Here is a 22,576-nt window from a genome sequence, read left to right on the forward strand (position 1 = left end):
TGGTCCACTATAAAAAAAAAGCTCCTCCAGCTTGGACACCCTTTGGCACCAACCCCAACAAACACAAGCAATAAAGACAGTACAGCAACAAAATTTAACGCATACTTTACTAATTCTACACCATCACTTAGTAAGAACAGCAATGCTCCTCTAACTATTTCAATAGCATCCAAAGAAACCAATGATACCTTCTCCTTAAAACCCATCCAAGCCAGTACCATAAACTGCCCCCCAAACTTAAACCTACAACCTCAGCAGCTGATAATTTACCTACAGAATACCTTAAACTAGCAGCTAAAGCCATCTTCTATCCTATCTCCACTCTGATTAACTGCTCTATCAGAGAACACTAGATTCCCATAATTTAGAAAATATCACACATCATCCCACTACATAGCGGAGGGAACTCGAGTGAACTCTCGAACTACAGACCAATAGCAACTGTGTCTCCCCTAGCCAAAATACTATAAAAATGTATTCACGTCCAACTCATTAACTGCCTCTTATCCAACAACCTCCTAAAAAACATACAGCACGTTTTTTCCCCAATCATAGTACCAAAGCTGCCCTAAGTATTACAAACACAATCAACCAACATAGAAATGAAGGAAAATTAGTACACTCTATCTTCCTGGATCTGTCCAAAGCTTTGACACAGTCTTCCACCAGAAACTCCTCACTGAACTCTCCTCCCTAAAACCTCAGTCACTCATCTTTCATGGTTCCATAATAACAAGCAGTCAAATGGCACCAAGATTTCTCCAGTCTTTTGAAAAAGTCACCATGGGAGTCCCACAGGGCTTGATTCTAGGTCCTCTTCTCTTCAGCATTTTTACCACTAACGTCACACTGCAACCCACCTCACCCCTATAGTTCAGTATGTATAGGACTCTACACTAGTGATGGTGAACCTATGACATCCGTGTCAAAGGTGACACCATGACGATGTGTGACACACCAGCGTTCATCAACACCTGAGTTCCCAAAGAAACTGCTTTTGCATTTGTTGCTTATGTGAAGTGCACTGAATTATTTTGTGCCAGAGCCAGTTCAACAACACTGCTGCAGAAGTAAGAAGTTATTAACCTCAAAGACTATTTTGATATACTGTCTCAATAGATTCTGCAAAGGGTAGTGCTGACGTTTTCTCTTTGTAGTTGCTCTTCTGCAAAGGGAAAGTAGTCTGCATTTCTAAGTGTTTGCTGTTTTATTTAGTTTTATTTATTTTATTTTTATTTACTTCTGTTTGGGGGGGTGGGTGACACATCAACGGAGTCAAGTTTGGTATTTTCTGAATTTTTGACACTAAGAACCCAAAAGGTTCACCATCACTGCTTTACATTCATCTGCGCTGCACCCACCCAACCACAACTTGAAGAAATGACAACGGTCTTTCTCAGCTGTAGAATCCTGGCTCACAGACTCATCTCATTCTAAACCCAAATAAAACTAAACTAATGATCTTTGGACCCAGTAAATCCATACATTGTCCATCCTCATTTCATATCTGTTCCTCCAATATCATAAAAGCTGCAGCATCTCAAATGAAACGGCTTGGTATTCTACTTAATATGAAATTTGACAAACATCCATCTCAGATTATCAACAAGACACAAAACTAGGATCACAAATTAGAATCAAACAATACCTAACCAACACTATAAGACAGTCAATTACCAGAACCCATTTACTCTCTACTCTATTCTATGCCTCCCCAATTTTCACTAACCTAAAGAAAACAGATTTAGCAAAACTAGAAGCTTGTTACAACACAACAGCCAAACTTGCAACAAATTCCCTACACACATTCCACCACTGCTCTACTCTACAACAGCACAACTAGTTAGAAATTACCCCACTACTTAACCTAGACCCAAGCTTACCACTGCCCACAGCCTGATCTACCAATCGGGTCTAAATGCCCTGCTTTCTAAAATCTGCTCCAACCCTATACCAACAAATGGGCCCACCATTCCTCAAACAAATCTGTACTACAAATCACCAATTCAAACAACAGTGCCGGGGACACAGTCTACTCCAGCTATGTCTCCAGAATTCGGAATCCTAACCCTCAACCTATCATAAATGCAGCCAACCCGACATTTCAAAAAACTACTTAATCACCTGATCAATAGGCTTTCCCCAAATTTTAGTCCTGTTTAAATCCCATTCTTCCTGTACATTAGCTACCCACATCTACTTTCTTCCACCTTTACTGACCATCATATACAACTCTACAATACTCATTACTATCCTAATCTTCTTCCCTCCTCCTTATTTCAACAAAGTATTAATTTAGGGGTGTGCACACTTATGCAACCAGCTTATTATACATTTTTTATATTTTTCCCCCAACAGATTTGTTTTTCAATTGAATTGTACAGGTTGTAGGTCACATTAAAAGTGGGAAAAGTTTTGAAATGATTTACTGTGGTCTCATTTTTTATATCGTATAAAACTGGCATTTTAAACGGGGTGCGTACACTTTTTATATCCACTGTGCCTTCCACTTACTTCACTCTAATCTCCTACTACCCCCCCCCAAAAAAAATAGCACTTATTTTAATTCCAATCAAAACTGCAATGCTTTTTACAAGGGTATTTATAACTTTCTTTACATGGTTCTTTGCAAGACCTGTAATCAGACAAAATCAATGCAATTTTTCATTAATAGTTTCACTATAATCCTTCAATCACATAGCCACATAAACTCAAAGTTTGGTCCTTTGTCAAATAGTATCTTACACATCTTCAGTTAAGTCACATGATTAAACTGTTTGAAGGTCAGCTTATTTATTCTTTAACACCAAATCAACATGCTTAATTAGTGTTTGGGATGCTGGAAAAGCTCCAAAACATGCTGCCATACCATGTTCTTTTCATGCCATCCATTTCTGCAAAAACTTTAAAGTAAACTCTCACTCTCAAAATTTAAGTCAGATACCTGTATACCTGGTACAGAAAAAAGAAGAGAGTTAAACGGAAACCCCACAAAATCCTGAAAGTTCCTATACAACACTGACAGCACTTAAGAGTTGCACACTTCCTGTGCTGTAAGGAAACTGGCCGTCCTGAGATCTCCTTCAACCATAACCAAGAGTACATAACTTCACCGTCACTGCTGAATGTCCATCTCCTGGCATGCCTATAAGTGTAAACTCTGTCCCCTGTTCAAGCACTGACCTTCCAGCATTTAGAAGCAGCATACCTACTACTCTCTTTTTCAGACATCGGCTTCATAACCAGTACAACTATGGGCATGGAACTTTGTCTAATGAAAACAGTAAGGGATTTCCACAGTGCTGTGGTCAAATTTCCATTTGCATAAATACTGCACTGGGTCTCCTGTAAAAATAAGAGTACAGGTCTAGTAGGACTCACCTGCTCCACAAGAGTAAATTATGTAAAATAACCTGGTATGGTACAAAAAATTCACAATACAGTGTCTTAAGACTGGCAAGCTAATTACATCTCTGACAATCTCAGTGATTTTATTTGTTTAATTTTTAGGTTGACTGGAACTGCCCAGATCGAGCTATAAGAAGCTCCTTCCTTCTCATGCAATTGACGATCCTTAGAAATGTATGAATCACCAAACCAAGTTAGGCCTTTGGTTCTTAAAGAAAACTTGGGTAAAAACTGATCTCAAAGCCCATAGACAGGCCTAAACGAATGCATCTAAAAGGGAGGTATAGCTTTCTTATTACAGTTACGCGTAACAAGATAACTTACAACCACAAATTACCCTTACACCTGGAAAATTACTTCTGGGTAAATTTAAGCTGTATAATTTTGCTGGAGTAGTTCAGAACTAGTGCCTATTTCTGGCAGACATTTACTTCAGTGCATGAGAATTACTTGCAATGAGCTTGGAGTTCAGTGCAAAAACATTCTGAACAGTGAAGGTCTGCCATTGTACAGCTTAATTCTGTAGCAGTGTTGCAGCTTAACTGCTAACAAGGTCTCTTAAAACACAGCTCACTTACAGCTGAGCTGTTCTACGGTGAAGTGTTCTGGCTACCACACTCAGTCGGGCAAATTGACATCAAATTCTGTTCCAGCTCGTACATTTTCTTCTTAGATCCGCAATACCACCCCCTTCCAAACCTTAAAGGAATTGAGTCGGTCACAACTTCTCTAATGCTAGGATAATTTAGACAACTATTTTGAAGCAGGACACCATTCTCAAGCCATCATCTTTAACATATGAAAAAAATACAGATATGCTAAACATACTTCCACAAACTTGCTTACAATGCATGAATTTGAGAACTAAAAGGGACCAGAATCTTCCTGTAATCAGAAAAAAAAGGACAGAGAAGGAACAGTCATAACAAAAATTGAAGTGTTAGAAATGTGTGTGTTTTGAGAATGGTAAGTATTAATTCATTCTCTACCTAAAAGGCTCATATGTAGATTATTGAAAAGGAGGAATGACAGTGAAGCTCAATTACTGGAGTATGAGAAAAATTGCAATACCTGTCTTTATATTTAATCACTGCATCAACAGTCTTCTTCATTTTCTTGGTGAGATTAGGAGGATTTGGAGAGAGTTTTTCAGCAGGTGGCCGACCTCGTTTCTTCTTTTTGCTCTCATCATCCTTGTCACGGCTACGAGTGGTAGTTGGAGTAGAAGGACCTCCATCAATGTCTCTGTCTCTGTCTCGCTTGCGTTTGCGAGAAGTTTTCTTCTGACGGACTTCCTCTTCTATCTCTTCTAATGTTCCTTCTTCTATAGCCTGTGAAAATTTTTATAAACAGTTGAATAACACTTCCTCGGTCTGTTTACAGAGAAAAAAAGGAACTACTTTCAAAAATGTGTTTTCACAAGCCAGTACATTTCAGGTAAGCACATCACCACTACCAATACAGCCTCTCAGTATAAAGGGGAATAATTAAACTTGTGCACCCTGCTTCATCATTAGTTTCACAGTTTCTTTGGGCATGCAGCCTTTGACACCAATATACCCAAATCATCATATTATCTGTACAAAAAAAATGAAATCTATGGTGCATTAAGATGGATTTTAAGCTTAAAATACTTTCCTAAGCTTAAAATGTTACAGTTTGCACATCAAGAAGTACAGCATTAGTGCTACAAGGAATACATTTATGTGGTGTATAAAGGGGGATATGCCCATCCCCCCCATACCGCAAGACTTTAAAAGGAAAATTGTTCCTATTCTGCTACAAAAGCATTCATTATGTTTTGATAGCGAAGAGAGTAGGCCTAAGGAGCATGTTCAGCCACAACCATGCAATACCAGTGGAATGTATGATAACCTGCACTGGTAAAGACATGAACAACAATGTTAGACCCATCAAAAATATTCTGAAAGTATTTATGGAAAGGAAGACAATCGTGCACTGGAAAATTAATGTAAAAATTGACAGTAACATATGATAAAATGGCTATAATCCTAAAAAAAACAAGGAAAATATGAAAACTTGCCAAAGTTAAGTGTTAGCTTACTATAACTGTTGCTTAGTGTTTTTGTCCAGTTTCTCAGAGTCATAAGGATGGTTATTTCCTATAGTTGGGGAAAGACTGGAATCCACTGTACAAAAATGGTTTATTCTGCTACTGATAAACTGCAATGCTCATGAGGTCATCAGAAGTAATGCCTACTAAATTGAAAGATTAGCTAACACACTGGTGCCAAATCAAAGGTGGTCACTGCAGCAAACACATATTGGTCAATTGCACTTATCAAAATATGGCTGCTTAGTGGAAGTCAGCAAGGTGGCATTAGACAGAAGGGTCACTGCTGTGCACTGCTGCACTACTCTCATACCAAAAATATATACATTTCACTAAATGAAGGCTTGCAAACAATTTGGTTAAATGACTTGACTTAATTTGGATGAAGTTTCAAAGTGCACTGCTGTTGTGAAAAATGGTCCAATTGTAAAAATATAACTGACTTGGCAACAAGTTTCATGGTGTTGAGCCATGAATCTAACAGACACTAAGCATGTGACATTACTCCTATCCAGTAACAGGAGATTGGAAAAACCTATAAAAATGTGCGAAGTGTGAGCATAAACTTTGAATGAAAACACTCAATCTTTGCAACATTCTTTTGAGGGTGTATAGATGATAGCAAACATAAATCCTTGCAAATTATTTGAGGGTGTATAGATGACAGCCAACACAGTGACAGCTGTAACTATCACACTGGTACTGAACAAACTGGACTTTCCTTGCACCCCTCCCCCCCAGAAGGAAACAAAAACAAAGATTCTATTCATTGTTGACATGAGGAATGCCAGATAAACTAATGGCATTTAATTTATTATGAAAGTGTTTGCTAATTAGAACTGCAGATCTGTCGTATGCCTCATGCTAGCCTTATTTTTATCCCTGCATCAACGTCCTCCACTGGATCTACCCAGTGGATCATCTAACTTTACCCAAGAAGACCATTCCTTCCATTAATGGCAAGAGGTAGGCATCCCCGGGCTAGGAGAGAGACCTACCACGCAGCCATTCTTGTCCAGGGACCTCATTCAGCCAATCCATTCTCCTTCGGGTGTCAGCCAGGTGGTTAATAAGCAGGTCAGCTTCTAGGTCCAGCACAGCACCTGCCCAATATCTGTAGGGTGCTCTCTTAGCACTTTCCTTAAGCACATCTATTGCTTCTTTTACTGAAAAGCACACATGCTGCCAAATGACATCCCAATGAATACTACACACAGCTACAGCAGCATGTGCTCGTAGAGTTGTTTCTATGGAAGCAACTCCTAGTGCTCCTTTCTAGGTATCACCCAAGGGTGAGCTAGACATGTTCCTCTCCCCAGGATGGGCAAGCTGACATTTGTTACTCACTCCCATTCACCTAGTTAAACTCCACCAGCACCCATGCAAATCTCTGACCAGCTTTGTTAACTCTGGAACTCCCGCTGTATTCTTCACAGGAATTAGCCACATTAATCGTAGTCTTAGAAAATGTCTGGCACTATTATGTACATCTATTTACAAACCGCAATCTAGCATTATTGGCATTAAAATACACAGCTTATAATAAAGCAAGAGTATCAGAGTAACAAAAATGTGTTTACTCTCTAGAAGACTGTCATAACTCAATATTTCCCAGAATAAATTGAGAAATGCATAAGCTCCCAATTCTATAAAGGAAAGGTCGAAAGACAATACTATTAAAGGGTATGGTGAAGACAATCCAAACAACAAATTAAATGAGGTTATACAAAAATATTTTAACTCACTGCTGGCCCTTTTAAAGCTCCCTCCCTTTTAAACTGTAGATATACAGAGCTCTAAGTACCCCTGCCAAGATCATTCTCCAAAGACTGTCAAATGTTAAATTATTCAGTGAGGTTGTCGCTTTCCAAGTACTGACAGCACTGAAAAAAAAAGAAAACCTCTTCAAAGCATGGATAAGATGAAGCAGATGTACCCACCAGGAAGTAGTACAGAACTAACTCAAAAAACAAGCCACCCTGGTGGAATAACAAAATCAGTAGGCTGTATAACAAAGAGGAAAATCATGGCAAAAATTAGGAGGTGCAGCATCCAGCAGGATAAAAGCATTCTCAAACTAAAACAACTCAGAGGACAAAAAGTCTACCAAAGCCAAATTTGAGGAAAGTTTGGCGTCCCAGGCCAAGGACAACCACACAGCATTCTTTAGCTATGTCTGCAGCCTCAAAGGCAATACACAATTGTGTGCAGAGCTCATTGTAACTGGAGCCATCTGTACTGAGCCAGAAGATATAGCAAACCACTTGGCTGATAAATTCAGCTCCAACTTTAACCCCCCTTAACTTTCTCTCAGGAAATATCATTAACTATAACTCCCCTACTATCACTAGGGAACAGGTCCTTAATGCTCTAAGATCAAGAACACTACATCAGTGGGCCAAGACAGTACCCAGGAAGCCTTCTAAAAAGCATGACCTATCAGGGCCTCTGGAATTACTGTTTAACTGTAGCCTCCAAACATGTTTCGTGCCTCATGAATGCAGAAAGGCAACAGTCATCCCTCTGCACAAAGGTGGGCCATCTACAAACCCTGGAAACTACAGGCCCATAAGTCTCACCAGTCTTATATGTAAAGTCATGGAAGGAATTATCATGGAGATGAACAGAGCTATAGTAAACCTCCAGATACTGGACCCAACCCAATTTGGTTTCAAGGGCAGATCATGCTACTCAACCTGGTGAACTTCTCTGAGAAGGTCTCCAAAGCAATGGATGAGGGCAAACCTATTTACATTGCTTGCCTTGACCTGACCAAGGCATTTGCATTGTTGACAAACTCAAGAGGTTAGGTACCAACCCATACATCACCTGGTGGACAACCAACTGACTCACAGACAGGACCCAGAAAGTTAGAAGTGGGGAGTCCACCTCTACAAAGAGGCCGATCACAAGTGGAGTCCCTCAGGGATTAGTCTTTGGACCAATCCTTTTTGGCATTTACTTCTCAGGCCAATGTCAGTAGTCTCTGGCTGACTAAATTTGCAGATGACTGCAAATTAGGAGCAGTCATTGAATCTCACACGGATACAAATGTTCTCCAGGACGGGTTTACAGGCAAAAACCGGTGTCAGAGCCATGGACTAAAACTAAATGCCAAGAAATGCATAATACTATCCTTTGGGAAGTCATCTATCCCTAGTAACTATCACATTGACAATGCACTCCTTAGAGCTGACCCAGTAGTCAGGGACTTAGGGACACACAGACAGCAATCTAGCCTTTGACCATCAATTATCTACAGTGGTGAGGAAATCACTCCATGTTGTGCAACTTATAAACAAAGGTATGGCATCCAAGTCCAAGAAAGTTACTGTTCCACTGTATTCAGCATTCATCACACCGATCATGGAGTACAATGCCCCCTTTGGGATGTACATAACCTAGCACATCCAACAACCGGAACGTCCACAGAGGTTCCTCACTAAAAGAATACAGGGCGCAAGTAAAATGTCTTATGCAGATCACCTCTCAAAGCCCTATCCCTGTAGTCTGTCCCCTACAAGCTTTTGAGGGGAGATCTATGCCTGGCATACAGGGCACTGTCAGACCCCACTCTGATGGACCTGTTGCATATGACAAAACAAACAGCACCAGACCTACCCATTCTAAAGACTTAAACCTTGCCTGTGATATAAATAGGACCTGATGGAGGGAGAGATATGTATCCCAGAAACTGCCCCATCTATGATACAGGTTCCCCATTCATGTGAAGCAGTGTTCCTCCCTAACCTAATTCAAGTATAACTTTGACAATTGGATCGGAAACTGGAAATTCATTCATGTTCGGCACCTATGTCTCTAACAGATACAGGTAACTTGTAAATGGTTCATCTCACAGGCCCATGCTTACACTTACCAATGGTATCAGAACTAGTCAGAGATTTGGGATGCATGGCTATGCTTAAAAAGGCCCTTGTGGTCATTAACCTAGTAAACACCTATGAACCTATAAAACTGTCTGATCTCCCTAAAGAGAAAAAAATAATTAACATGGTACCAAAAGCTCAGATCCTGATAGTGTGGAAATATAGATTATATCCTTCTGTTACCTTTACATGGAAACAAACTGCAAAGCCCACACTTTCTCAGTTTTCACATTTGCAAAGAATTATATTCCACACTAAAATATTAATTTTATATATTCTTTACAGGAGGAATGCCAGGCAAACCACACACACACTTATATGTTCAGGGTTTCATTGGCTTAATTATCACTGCTTTACAAAATTGCTTGGACACCTTGTACAGCTAAAAAAAAAAAAAAAAGTGTTCTCCTTAAGACTGCTAAATGGGATTCTTCACTTTGGTAAGGGGAAAAAAAATGCTCCTAATATGCTATTAATCAAGAAATGATGCCAGAGTCAAACACTATCAGATATAGGTGTTGTATTTGACAATTTGAATTTTGAAGCACATACCATTAACTATTAAAGAGATGTTACAGTACAATGACAAACATCTTCTATATATATATATATATATATATATATATATATATATATATATATATATATATATATATATATATATATATATATATATATATATACTGTGTGTGTGTGTATGTATATATATATATATATATATATATATATATATATATATATATATATATATACATATACATATATATATATATATATATATATACACACAAACATTATACATATATGTATATACACATACATATATGTATATGGGATCCATTCTAAATCTCAAAATACTGAAAGATCGACTTTCAGTATATCCAGACTAAAATATCGAAAGTGCAGTTAACCGAAATTGCCCTTTACCAAGTGTTACATTACAGTACAGTTGTGTACACTTACCATAAATGTAGATGTTCGAGTGTATTCACTGTTGCAGTCATTACATTTGGGTAATCTGCTGGCAGGTTGCCCTCAGTCAGCCTGAATAACAAAGACTTGGGTCCTGCGTCGGTTGCCGTCTCCTCTTCCATGACGTCAGGGGTATGAATGGGTATGCTTTATAAAGCATGCAGTCGACACCATTTTATTCAGTTTTTCTTGCCCCAGATGTCAGGTGCCCCCCAAATGGGGAGCAAAAAAAAAAAAAATATATATATATATATATATATATATATATATATATATATATATATATATATATATATATATATATATAAACATTAAATATATAAATGCATTTTTAGAAAAACTTTACCTTCAACTAAAAGCAAATACACCACAAAGGCTTTTGAGTATAGTGAAGGAAAGAAAAGGAATAGAATGGGGGATGGCTGGTGGGTAACCCAGACTGCAACAGTGAATACACTTGAACATCTACATTTATGGTAAGTGTACACAACTGTATTATGTTCTTCGTGCTTCACTGCTGCAGTCATTACATTTGGATAGAATCCCAAAGCTATGGATGGGGCGATGGAACTAAACAGCATTAGGAGCGTCTATAAGGCCCTGCAGGACTGCAGTGGTAAAGCCTGCCCTGGATTTGGAGAAGAGAGGTAAATGATAATGCTTTGTAAAGGTATGAACAGAGCTCCAAGTAGCAGCTTCTAGAATATCTCTGGTTGGGACCCCTCTGAGAAAAGCTGCTGAAGTAGAGGCAGCCCTGGTGGAATGTGATCTGATCCCCTTGGGCACAGGTTTACCTTGGTGCAAATAGCAGAAACGAATGCAGTGGCTTATCCATTTAGAAATAGTCTGCTTTGATATAGCCTTCCCCTCTGAGCCCTCAAGCATCAAATGCTACCAGTAGTTGCTGAGACTTTCTTAGAGATATGGTTCCAAGTAGAATCTTAGTTGCCTGTGCACATCCAATGAATGCAGAATCCGCTCCCCCTTGTTCTGAGGATTTGGGTAAAATGTTGGCAGGTGAATGGTCTGGTTAACAGCCACAATGGATACCACCTTAGGAATAAAAGGAGGATTGGTCCTGAGGGACACTCTGTCTGGGTGAAACATAATGAAAGGCTCCACAGCCATGAGAGCCTGTAGTTCTGAAACCCTTCTTGCTGAAGTGACTGCCAAAAGAAAAGCTGATTTCCAAGATAGAAATGTTATATCCACAGTAACTGCTGGTTCAAAAGGAGGCAGGGTGAATTTTTCCAGCACAAAATTGAGGTCCCATGCAGGAGTTGATGCTCTTCTGGGAGGCCTTAAATTTTTGGCCCCTCTAAGATGCTGTTTAAGCAGTGGATGAGAAAAGAGGTGAGGCTCTGTGTTGTAATAAGCCGAGATGGCAGAAGCATGAATTTTTATTGAAGAAAAAGATAGGCCCTTGTCAAGCATCTCAGTTAAATACTGTAAAATCTGAGGAATATTGGGTTTTGCTGTGTCTATTCCTTGTGCTTGGTTCCAAGCACCAAATCCCTTCCATTTATCAGCATAAGACTTTCTAGTACTAGGCCTTCTGGCTTCTAAAATAACATCCATCACAGATTTACTGAGAGGAGTGGGTTGAATAATTAGTTGATTAGCCATGCTGCAAGATTCAGAGTTTGGAGCTGAGTGTGCAGAATTTGACAGTTCTGCTGAGACAAGTAGATGAGGTATTTGAGGCAAGTACCATGGAAGAAGACAAGACATGTTCCTTAGAAGTGGGTAGCACTGCTGGCGAGGCCAGTCCGGAGCAATTAGGATCATTTTTGTTTTTTCCTGCCTGACTTTTAAGACCTTGGAGAGAAGAGGCAGAGGGGGAAAGGTATAGACTGACAGGTTTTTCCAGCTGAAGGATAGAGCATCTACTTTCCATGCTTTTTTGTGATGAGTTCTTGTGCAGAATTTGTCCAACTGATAATTTTGGGGAGAGGAACATAGATCTGTGTTTGGGCTCCCCCATTTCTGTGTTAAGATGCTGAAGATTTGTTTATCCAGTTTCCATTTGTGCGGGTCCATAAGATTTCTGCTTAGGCCGTCTGCCAGAGTATTTTGCTTTCCTGGCAGGAATTGAGCTTGGAGATGTATTTGGTAAGTCAAGGCTGTGTTCCACAAGGCCATGGCTAGTCTGCAAAGGGTAGCCTGCCAGCAGGATAACCCAAGTGTAATGACTGCAACAGTGAAACACGATGAACATCTGTAGTGTTGTCTGTCTTTATCAGTAGTTGTCCTGGATGAAGTAAGTCCTTGAAGGCTGTCAGAGCATTTTGAACAGCTAGCATTTCTTTCTGGTTGATAGGCAGATGCATTTGGTTTGGGATCCATTTGTCCTGAATGCATCTCCCTGCAAGTTGGGCCCCCCAAGCATAGTCTGATGTGTCTGTAGTTAGGGTTTGGATGGCAGGGGGTAGAGTGAATGACAGTCCCTTGTTTTGGTGACATGTCTCTGCCATTGTTTCTAGGCTGTGACAATGTTGACTCCATAAACTTTTTAGGTACCATTGAAGTTTCCTCATATGCAGTCTCGCATATGGAATTAGTAGAATGCAGGATGCCATGAACCCCAAACCCTGCAGAATTTGTCTTGCAGATAACTGGGTTCTTGCTGCCATTTGTTTGAAGTATGTTGTCAGTTGCCTTTGTCTGGTGTGAGGTAAGCCATTTGGGCAGTTGTATTCAAGCTTGCACCCAGCAATGTAATTATTTGAGAGGGTACCAGTTGTGATTTCTTTTCGTTTATGGTGTACCCTAGGCATGATGCTAGAAGCCTTTTTACAAATGCCAGATGTTGAAGAGTGTCCTTGTCCTCTGCTTGAATGAGACAATCGTCCAGATAAGGATAAATCTGAATGCTTCTTTGTCTGCAGAATGCAATTACTGGTGCCAGGCACTCTGTAAAGACCCTGGGCGCAGTAGATAAGCCAAAGGGCAATGCAGAGAATTGGTAATGCAAAAAGCCTGCTATGAAGCGGAGGTAATCTTTTGCATGATTCCCTTATTGGGATATGCAGGTATGCCTCTTAAGTCTAGAGTTATTAACCAAGCATTCCTGCCTAGCATAGGCAGTAGCTGTTGTAAAGTCAACATTTTGAATTTTGGAATGTCCAGGAACGTGTTCAGAATCGATAAGTCCAGTATTGGATGCCATGAATTGTCTTTTCTGTGCATCAGGAAAATTCTTTAATAAAAACCTTGTCCTTTTACCTTTTCTGGTACCGGTTGAATAGCTCCCATATCCATAAGGGACATGACTTGTTTCTGGGCCTCTGTCCACTGATTTTGTGGCAGATCCGACCATCCATTTGGAATTGGCAAAGTATGGAAATGAAATCTGTACCCCTGGGATACTATGTTTAATACCCACTTGTCTTGGGTAATTAACTACCAGTTTTGAGCAAGAAGTGCTAGTTTCCCCCCCAAAGGGCCTGACAAAAGATAAGTGCTTGGTGATGGTAGAGGAAAGTCATTGAGACTGCTTACTGTAGGGTTGTGCTTTGTTTCCTCCAGATTTGGAGGTGGAGGCACCCCATTGCTTTGACCTGTAAGAACCCTGTGATTGATATCTGGAGCCTTTTGAGCATCTGGATTTGCCCTGATTGGCTCTGTTGGACAGAGGAAAGGACCAATTTTTAGTAGGCCAGTGCCTACTGAACCTGGGTGGCTGCACTTGCAAGAAATCTTTTACAGTTTGCATAGATTTAGCTTTGTCTTCCATTTTCTTTAAAACCTCTTCTGCCTTATTACCAGAGTATCATGCAGCAACGGGGCATCCAGCAATTTAGCTTTAACATGATCAGGCAGATTTTGCTCCTTGAGCCAGGCATGCCTTCTAATCACAGATCCAGTAACAGTGGCCCTACAAAGACGCCTCCAAGGAATCAAAAAGTACAGTTTTGTACCTACCATAAATGTAGATGTTAGAGTGTATTCACTGCTGCAGTCATTATACTTGGGTTATCCTGTCGTCAGGCGGTCCCACAGTCGGCCAGAGTTCCAAAGTCTTGGTCCGGCATTGGTTGCTGTCGCTTCTTCCCTGACGCCAGTGCGCCAGGGGTATACAAGATGAAGCAGACGCCACTTTCTTCAGTTTTTCTTGCCCCAGATGTCAGGTGCCCCCAAATAGGTAGGCAATACATATTGCTAATAAAACGTACATGAAAAATAAAAACAATACCTTCAGTTACAAGCAAATATACCACATAGGTTGTATAGGGTAGAAAGGTATAGTTAAGTCCCAGCTAAGAAAGTGGGGATGGAGGGAGGGTAACCTGGACTGCAGCAGTGAATACACTCGAACATCTACATTTATGGTAGGTACAAAACTGCACTATGTTCATCGTGTTTCACTGCTGCAGTCATTACACTTGGGTTGAATCCCAAAGCTGAGGTAGGGTGGCTGGGTCTATAAAGGATTCGGGGTGGCTATGAGGATCTGCAGCACTGCAGTGGCAAAGCCAGCTCTGGATTTAGAGTAAAGAGGCAAGTGGTAATGCTTGGTAAAGGTGTGCACTGAACTCCAAGTTGCAGCTTCCAAAATATCCTTGGTAGGCACTCCTCTAAGGTAGGCAGTTGAAGTGGCTGTTGCCCTGGTGGAATGTGGCCTAATGTTGCTAGGTACAGTTTTTCCATGCTGTGTGTAGCAGAAACGGATACAGTGTCCTATCCACTTTGAAATGGTCTGCTTTGAAATAGCCTTTCCCTGTGATCCTGCAGCATATGCTACAAACAATTGCTCAGTTTTCCTGAAAGCTTTTGTTTTGTCCAAGTAGAAGCGTAACTGCCTGTGTATGTCCAATGAGTGCAGAAGTCTCTCCCCTTTATTCTGGGGATTTGGATAAAATGTTGGCAAGTGAATAGTTTGGTTAAGAGCCACACTGGATACCACCTTTGGCATAAATGTAGGGTTTGTTCTTAAAGAAACCCTGTCCTGATGAAAAATGATGAAAGGTTCCACTGCCATTAGCGCCTGTAACTCTGAGACTCTTCGTGCTGAGGTTATTGCCAGAAGCAGAGCAGTTTTCTATGGCACATTTTAATTCTGCTGAATTGGCTGGCTCAAAAGGAGGTAAAGTTAGTTTTTCCAAGACAAAGTTGAAGTCCCAAGTTGGTGTTGGTGCTCTCCGGGGCGGTCTTATGTTTTTAGCCCCTCTGAGGTATTGTTTTAATAATGGATGAGAGAAAATAGGAGGATCCGTGTTGTAATGAGCTGAGATGGCAGAGGCGTGGAGCTTAATGGATGAAAAGGATAGGCCTTTGTCCAGCATCTCAGTTAAGTATTGTATTACCTGAGGAATATTTGGAACAAGAGGGTCAAAGCTTTGAGCCTGGTTCCAGGCGCAGAATCTCTTCCACTTTTCTGAATAGGATTTCCTGATGCTGGGCCTCCTGGCCTCCAAAATGACATCCATAACAGCTTTAGAGAGAGGTGTTGGCTGCTTGGCTAAGTAATCTGCCATGCAGCCAGGTTTAAGGTTTTGAGCTGGCTGTGCAGGATCTGATGGTTTTGTTGAGTGAGAAGATGAGGAATTTGAGGTAAAATCCATGCTGGGCCTTGAGCCAAGTTCTTTAAGACTGGGTACCAGTGCTGGCGTGGCCAGTCTGGGGCAATCAGGATCATTTTTGGCCTTTCTTGCCTGGCTTTTAGGAGTACCTTTGAAAGGAGAGGCAGTGGTGGGAAGGCATAAAGTTTTAGGGTTTTCCAGCTGAACAAGAGAGCATGCACTTTCTATGCTTGTGTGTGGTAAGTCCTTGTGCAGAATTTCTGTTGTTGGCAGTTCAGAGGGGAGGCAAAAAGATCTATGTCTGGCACCCCCATTTTTGTGTTATCATGCTGAATACTTGTGGATTTAATTTCCACTCGTGAGGATCCATGATGTTTCTGCTTGCGTCGTCTGCCAGAGTATTTTTCTTTCCTGGCAGGAATTGTGCTTGCAGATTAACTTGATAGGTCAGTGCTGTGTTCCATAAAGACATGGCTTGTCTGCAGAGGGGATAGGAGTGAGTGGCCCCTTGCTTGTTTATGTACCACATAACTGTGGTGTTGTCCATCTAGTAATAGTTGTCCTGGATGCAGAAGGTCCTTGAAAGCTGTTAGGGCACTTTGTACAGCTAGCATCTAGCATCTCTTTTTGATTGATGTGAAGATGCATTTGGTCTGCGGCCCACTTGCCCTGAATGCATTTTCCTGCCATGTGTGCTCCCCAGGCATAATCCAAAGCATCTGTTAGTGTCTGCCTGGCTGTGGGTAAAGTGAAAGGCTATCCCTTGTTGTGGTGACATGCCTGTGCCCACCATCGAAACTCCTGTTGTAGGCAGGGAATAAGTGGTATTACTTGTTCCAAACTGTGACAGTGTTGAGTCCAAACACTTTTTAGGTACCATTGTAATTTCCTCATATGCAGTCTGGCATATGGAATTAGTAGTATGCAGGACGCCATGAACCCCAAGGCCTGCAGAATTTTTCTTGCAGGGAGTTGGGTTTTTGTTGCCATCAATTGAAAGTACTGAGTCAGTTGTCTTTACTTGCCTGGCGTGAGGTAAGCCGTCTGGGCTGTTGTATTTAAGCTGGCACCCAGGAATATTATCTCTTGTGAGGGCACTAGTTTTGACTTTTCATTTACTGTGTACCCTAGGCAAATTAACAATCTTTTTACAAACGCCAGATGCTTTAGAAGAATGTCCTTGCTCTCTGCTTGAATAAGACAGTCGTTCAAGTAGGGATATATTTGAATTCCTTTTTGTCTGCAAAATGCAATTACTGGTGCCAAGCATTTTGTGAAGACCCTGGGCACAGTAGATAAGCCAAAGGGCAGTGCAGAGAATTGGTAATGCATTGTGCCAGCTATGAATCTGAGGTATCTTCTGTAATTTTGTCTGACTGGGACGTGCAGGTATGCCTCTTTGAGGTCCAGAGTAACAAGCCAAGCCTTCTTGCCCAGCATGGGAAGAAGCTTAGTGTCAACATTTTGAATTTCGGAACATCCAGGTAAGTATTTAGAGTAGATAGGTCCAGTATGGGTCTCCAGGCTTTGTCCTTTCTGGGGACCAAGAAAAGTCTTGAGTAAAATCCTTGTCCTTGTTCATGTTGTGGCACTTTTGAATAGCTCTCATGTCCATGAGGGCTGTAATTTGTTTTTGTGCTTTTGTCCATTGATTTTGGGGCAGGTCTGGCATTCCCGTTTGGCCTTGGTAGAGTGTGATAGTGGAACCTGTAACCTTGAGACACAATATTCAGAACCCATTTGTCTTGGGTGATTATGTGCCAATTTTGTGAAAAAAGTGCTAGTTTTCCCCCTAAGGGAGCTGCCAAAAGGCAAGTGCTTGGCATTTGAAGGGGGAAGTCATTGGGACTGTTTCCTATAAAGTTGTGACTTGTCTTCTCCTCCTTTTGGGGATGAAGCACCCCACTGTCGTGGTCTGCAAGAGCCTTGGGGCTGAGATCTGCCTCTTGGGCAACTGTATCTGCCTCTGTCGTCTGTCTGACACTGGAAAGGACCAATTTTTAGAAGGCCAATTTCTGCTAAATCGAGATGGCTGTACCTGTAAGAAATCCTTCACTGTTTGCATAGATTTTGCCTTATCCTCCATTTTCTTTAATACCTCTTCTGCCTTAACACCAAACAAGATATCATGCTGTAAAGGAGCATCCAATAATTTTGCCTTAACATGATCAGGTAAAACCTTGTTCTTTTAACCGAGCATGCCTTCGAATCCCAGATCCTGTAACTGCAGCTCTACAGGAAGCCTCTAATGAATCAAAACCACATTGCAGAGTATGTTTTCCCACTTGTTCAGCTGCATGCAATAAATCCTGCATTTCCTTATAGTCAGGACCTTCTGAGCTTGTAAGCATTTTCTGTTTTAACAGAGACATTAAATATTGTTGGTATTTAAGCATGTGGAACTGGCAATTTAAAGCCCTTACTGCTAAAGTTGCAGAAGTGTAAACTTTCTTCCCCCATCTATCTAATGCTCTAGAATCCCTGTCAGAAGGAACTGGATTTTTAGCAGTGGAAGCCTTTACCCCTTTGGGACCCTGGGAAATAGTTTCTGGGTCAGCAGCAGGGTTTTTATAAAGAAATTTGTGAGAGTCAGGAACTCTGTAGTACCTATCTGGCTTGGCTGGTGCTGGGGGTAAAGAATCAGGGGTTAAACTGGATTCAGAGAACACATCATCCACAATATCTAACACAGGCGGAATAGCAAGGGGCCTGTGCTGAGGCAATAGAAGAAAATCTGAGCCTTTTCTTGGATTCTGAATAATCCTGGCTCTCCCAATGTAAATGCTCCCTCATGGTATGTAAAGTTTCCCCAAAAGAGTAATCCTCAGGAGGAGAGTCTGAAGGGATTGATTCTTCAGCAGAGTCCTCATAGGGTGGTAAAGAGTATCCCTGGTCTGAAGAGGAATCAGAAGAAATGGAAACCTGGTCAGAGGAATCAGTCTGTATCCTGCCTAGACCTTTTATCAGGGGAGGATGGGAACCCCTGATCAGAGTAATTAGGTCTTCGGCCATTTTGAGCTTCTGTTTTTTAGGCATGGAGGCCTGTCCAGGTGAATGTTGTACTAGTTTCTTTGACTTTAATGGAGTCTTAGACTTGGTTGTTGTTTTGATGTTAAGCTGTGAAGGTCTGAAAACACCCTCAGAAGCCGATGCCTGCTCAGCGGCTCCGGACCCATCTGAGGGGTTAATTTCCGTGCGCTCAATACCTTGAGTTTCCAGAGGCCTAGAAATCTCCATGTGGGAGTCGGAGGCAGCCTGTGGCTCTGAGGTAGTGGGTGTCAGGAGCTGCGAAAGCGCCTCACTGAGAACCGGCGACTGGCCTAGAAGAGGCTTCGTCGGTTTTGGACCTCGGATGCCTGTCCTTATCTTTGTCTTTGCGTTTTTTTTGCGTATTCCGGTCGTCGGGTGTTCCGATGGCATGGTATAATTGAACCTTCGGCCAAAATAATGGCAAGCAAAATCAAACAGACGTTTAATAGTGTGCTTGTTAAATCTAGCACAAAACCAACAGCTAGTGACGTTGTGGTCTGGACCTAGGCATGGAATACAGTAAGAATGAAAATCCTTATGAGGTATTTGCTTCCCACAAGAAATGCAATTAACTTTTACTGACATCGGTCGGAGGCAAGAAAAAGTTTCCCCAATGGGGTACTTCGCTTTATTGAAGACTTTGGTTCTGAAATTCGAATTTGAAAATCTCAGGAATCGGCCGACCGGCACTTGCGAACTGCTTTTGCTTCGGGCGGCAAGAAAGACTGAAGAAAATGGCGTCGGCTGCATCTTGTATACCCCTAGCGCACTGACATCAGGGAAGAAGCGACAGCAACCGACGCCAGACCAAGACTTTGGAACTCTGGCCGACTGCGGGACCGCCTGCCGGCAGGATAACCCATATGTAATGACTGCAGCAGTGAAACATGAACATCCACATTGCAAAGTATGCTTTCCAACCTGTTCTGCTGAATGCAATAAATCATGTAACTCTATTTTCCACACAATCAGAAATCAACATCATTTTCTGTTTCAGTAAGCCCATAACATGCTGTTGATATTTAAGCATATGAAACTGGCAGTTTAAAGCCCTGATTGTCAAGGTTGCAGACGTACAAACCTTCTTACCCCATCTATCCAGCGCCCTGGAATCTCTATCAGAAGGGGTAGGATTTTTGGCTGTAGAAGCCTTTACACCCTTGGGACCCTGAGAGATAGTCTCAGGATCAGCAGCAGGATTTTGAAAAGAAATTTGTGGGAGTCGGCCGACTCCTTAGATTTTCAGAATCGAATTTCAGATCCGAAGTCTTCATTAAAGCTAAGTACCCCGTTGGGGAAACTTTTTTCTTGCTCCAGACCGATGTCAGAAAAAGTTAATAATTGTATTTCTTTTGGGAAGCAAATACCTCATAAGGATTTTCATTCTTACTGTATACCTTGCCTAGGCCCAGACCACAACGTTGCTTGTTGTTGTTTTTGTGCTAGATTTAACCAAAGCACTATCAAGCGTTGGGACAATTTTGCCTTTCATTACTTTGGCCGAAGATTTAATTATACTATGCCGTCAGAACAACTGACGAACGGAGTTTCTAAAAAATGCAAGGATAAAGACAAGGACAGGCCATCCGAGGTCCAAAACCGACGTTGAGGCTTCCGCTAAGCTACTCATCGGTTCGCCGGTTCTCAGTGAGGTGCTTTTGCAGCCACAGGCCGCTTCTGACTCCCACGTGAAGCCGACTGGGCCTTTGGAAACTCAAGGTATTGGATCCCCGGAAACAGTCCCCTCAGATGGGTCCGGAGCCGCTGTGCAAGCATCGGCTTCTGAGGGGGTTTTCAGACCAACACAGTTATATGTAAAGCCATCTTTAGCTTCAAAGCCAAAGACTAAAGCAGCTCTAAAGACAAAGAAACAAGTACAACATTCTCCAGGACAAACTTCCATGCCTAAAAAACAAATGCTCAAAATGGCCGAAGATCTTATTACTTTGATCAGGGGTTCCCACCCCCCTCCTGATAAGAGGCCTAAGCAAGAGACTTTTTGATTCAGAGACATCCTGACTCTCCCAGTGAAAATGTTCCCTTAAAGTATGCAGTGTCTCTCCAAGAGAGTAATTCTCAGGAGGAAATGCAGATGGGATGGATTCCTCTGCATCAGAATCCTCATAAGGAGGAATAAAAAATTCCTGATCAGAAGAAATGGAAACCTGATCTGAAGATTCATAATCAGTGCCTTGCCTAGGCCTCTTAGCAGGGGGGGTGGGGTGGGAACCCCTGATCAAGGTAATTAAATCCTCAGCCATTTTGATCATCTGTGTTTTAGGCATAGGGGCCTGAGCATGTGGCTCATGCATCGGTTTTTCAGACATAGAAGTTGTTTTTGACCTTGTTTTTTGTTGCTGGCGGTTTAATATAAAAATGCTGAGGTCTGAAAACACCCTCAAAAGCCGGTGCCTGCTCAGCGGCTCCGGACCCATCTAAGGGAGACACAACCGCGGGTTCAATACTCTGAGAATCTCGCGGCATACCGGGCTCTGAATGGGTCTCGGTAGAGGCCTGCGACTCAAAAGTAGCAGGTATCAGGGGCTGCGAAAGCGCCTGAGTACCGGTGAACCGGCGACTGGCTTAGGAGAAGCTTCATCGTCGGTTTTGGACCTAGACGGTCTCTCTCTTTTTCCTTGTGTCTTTTGTGAACTCCAGTAGTTGGATTGCTAACTGACGACATTTCAGGATAGTTAAATCTTGAACCAAAATATTTAGAAACAAAAATATACCGACGCTTAATAGTGCATTGGTTAAATTTAGCACAAAACCGACAGCAAGGCACGTTGTGATCAGGGCCTAGGCAAGGAATACAGTACAAATGAAAATCCTTATGAGGTATTTGCTTCCCACAAGTAATGCAATTATTTACTTTTACTGACATCGGTAAGGAGCAAGAAAAAGTTTCCCCAACGGGGTACTTAGCTTTAGTTTGAAGACTTCAGTTCTGAAACTCGAATACAAAAATTTCAGGAGTCTGCCAACTGGCACTTGCAAACTGCTTCTGCTTCGGGCACCGCGCGGCAAGACAGACTGAATAAAATGGGGTCGGCTGCATGTTTTATACCCCTGACGACCTGACGTCATGGAAGAGGAGACAGCAACTGACGCAGAACCCAAGACTTTGTTATTCAGGCCGACTGAGGGCAACCTGCCAGCAGATTACCCAAATGTAATGACTGCAACAGTGAAACACGAAGAACATCGAATCTGCTGTTGGGGTGTTGTGGTTTGTGTTTGCGGTGCATTGGGGTTTGCGAGTGGGATATGGTGGATGGTTTGTATGGAGATTCAGGTAAGTTGTTAGTGTTTAAGGGTTTTGGGTAGGGTTTTTTGTTTTGCAGTGTTGTGGGAAGTTTTGGGAGTTGGTCGAGTTAGGTGTGTGTGCTGTAGTCCACATCTTTTCGATTCCGTGAACCACGGCCAAACATCTTTTCCTCCTCTTCATCACATGTCAGACGCTCCACCTCAGGCAGTGTGCTTTTCAAAAGTGTACCGTGTGTGAAGGTGTGCGAAGTAAGTGTAGGGTGTTTAGCGTTAGTTTTTTTGTGCCTTCCGTGGTAGTGTGATCACAGAGTTGGTATATAAAAGTAGTGGGGGTGTTGGGGGGGTGCAAGGTTTTGTAGGTGTGTGTGTTTGGTGTTTTAGTAAAGGTTTAGGGGGTGGTGGTGTTTGTGGTGATG

At 41.8% G+C, this 22,576-nt stretch overlaps 1 protein-coding gene across 1 annotated transcript in view; it reads right to left on the bottom strand.

Moving 5' to 3' along the window:
• Positions 1 to 22,576, bottom strand: part of LOC122810775 (transcription activator BRG1-like) — a 1,556,036-nt gene that overhangs the window by 525,223 nt on the left and 1,008,237 nt on the right. The window contains exon 18 of the mRNA XM_044082336.1: positions 4,480 to 4,739. Within this exon, the coding sequence (XP_043938271.1) occupies positions 4,480 to 4,739 (260 nt within the window). The remainder of the gene's footprint in view (positions 1 to 4,479; positions 4,740 to 22,576) is intronic.

The sequence above is a fragment of the Protopterus annectens genome, chromosome 9.part0, assembly GCF_019279795.1.
Source record: "Protopterus annectens isolate FY-2018-M chromosome 9.part0, PAN1.0, whole genome shotgun sequence".
Taxonomy (NCBI): domain Eukaryota; kingdom Metazoa; phylum Chordata; order Ceratodontiformes; family Protopteridae; genus Protopterus; species Protopterus annectens.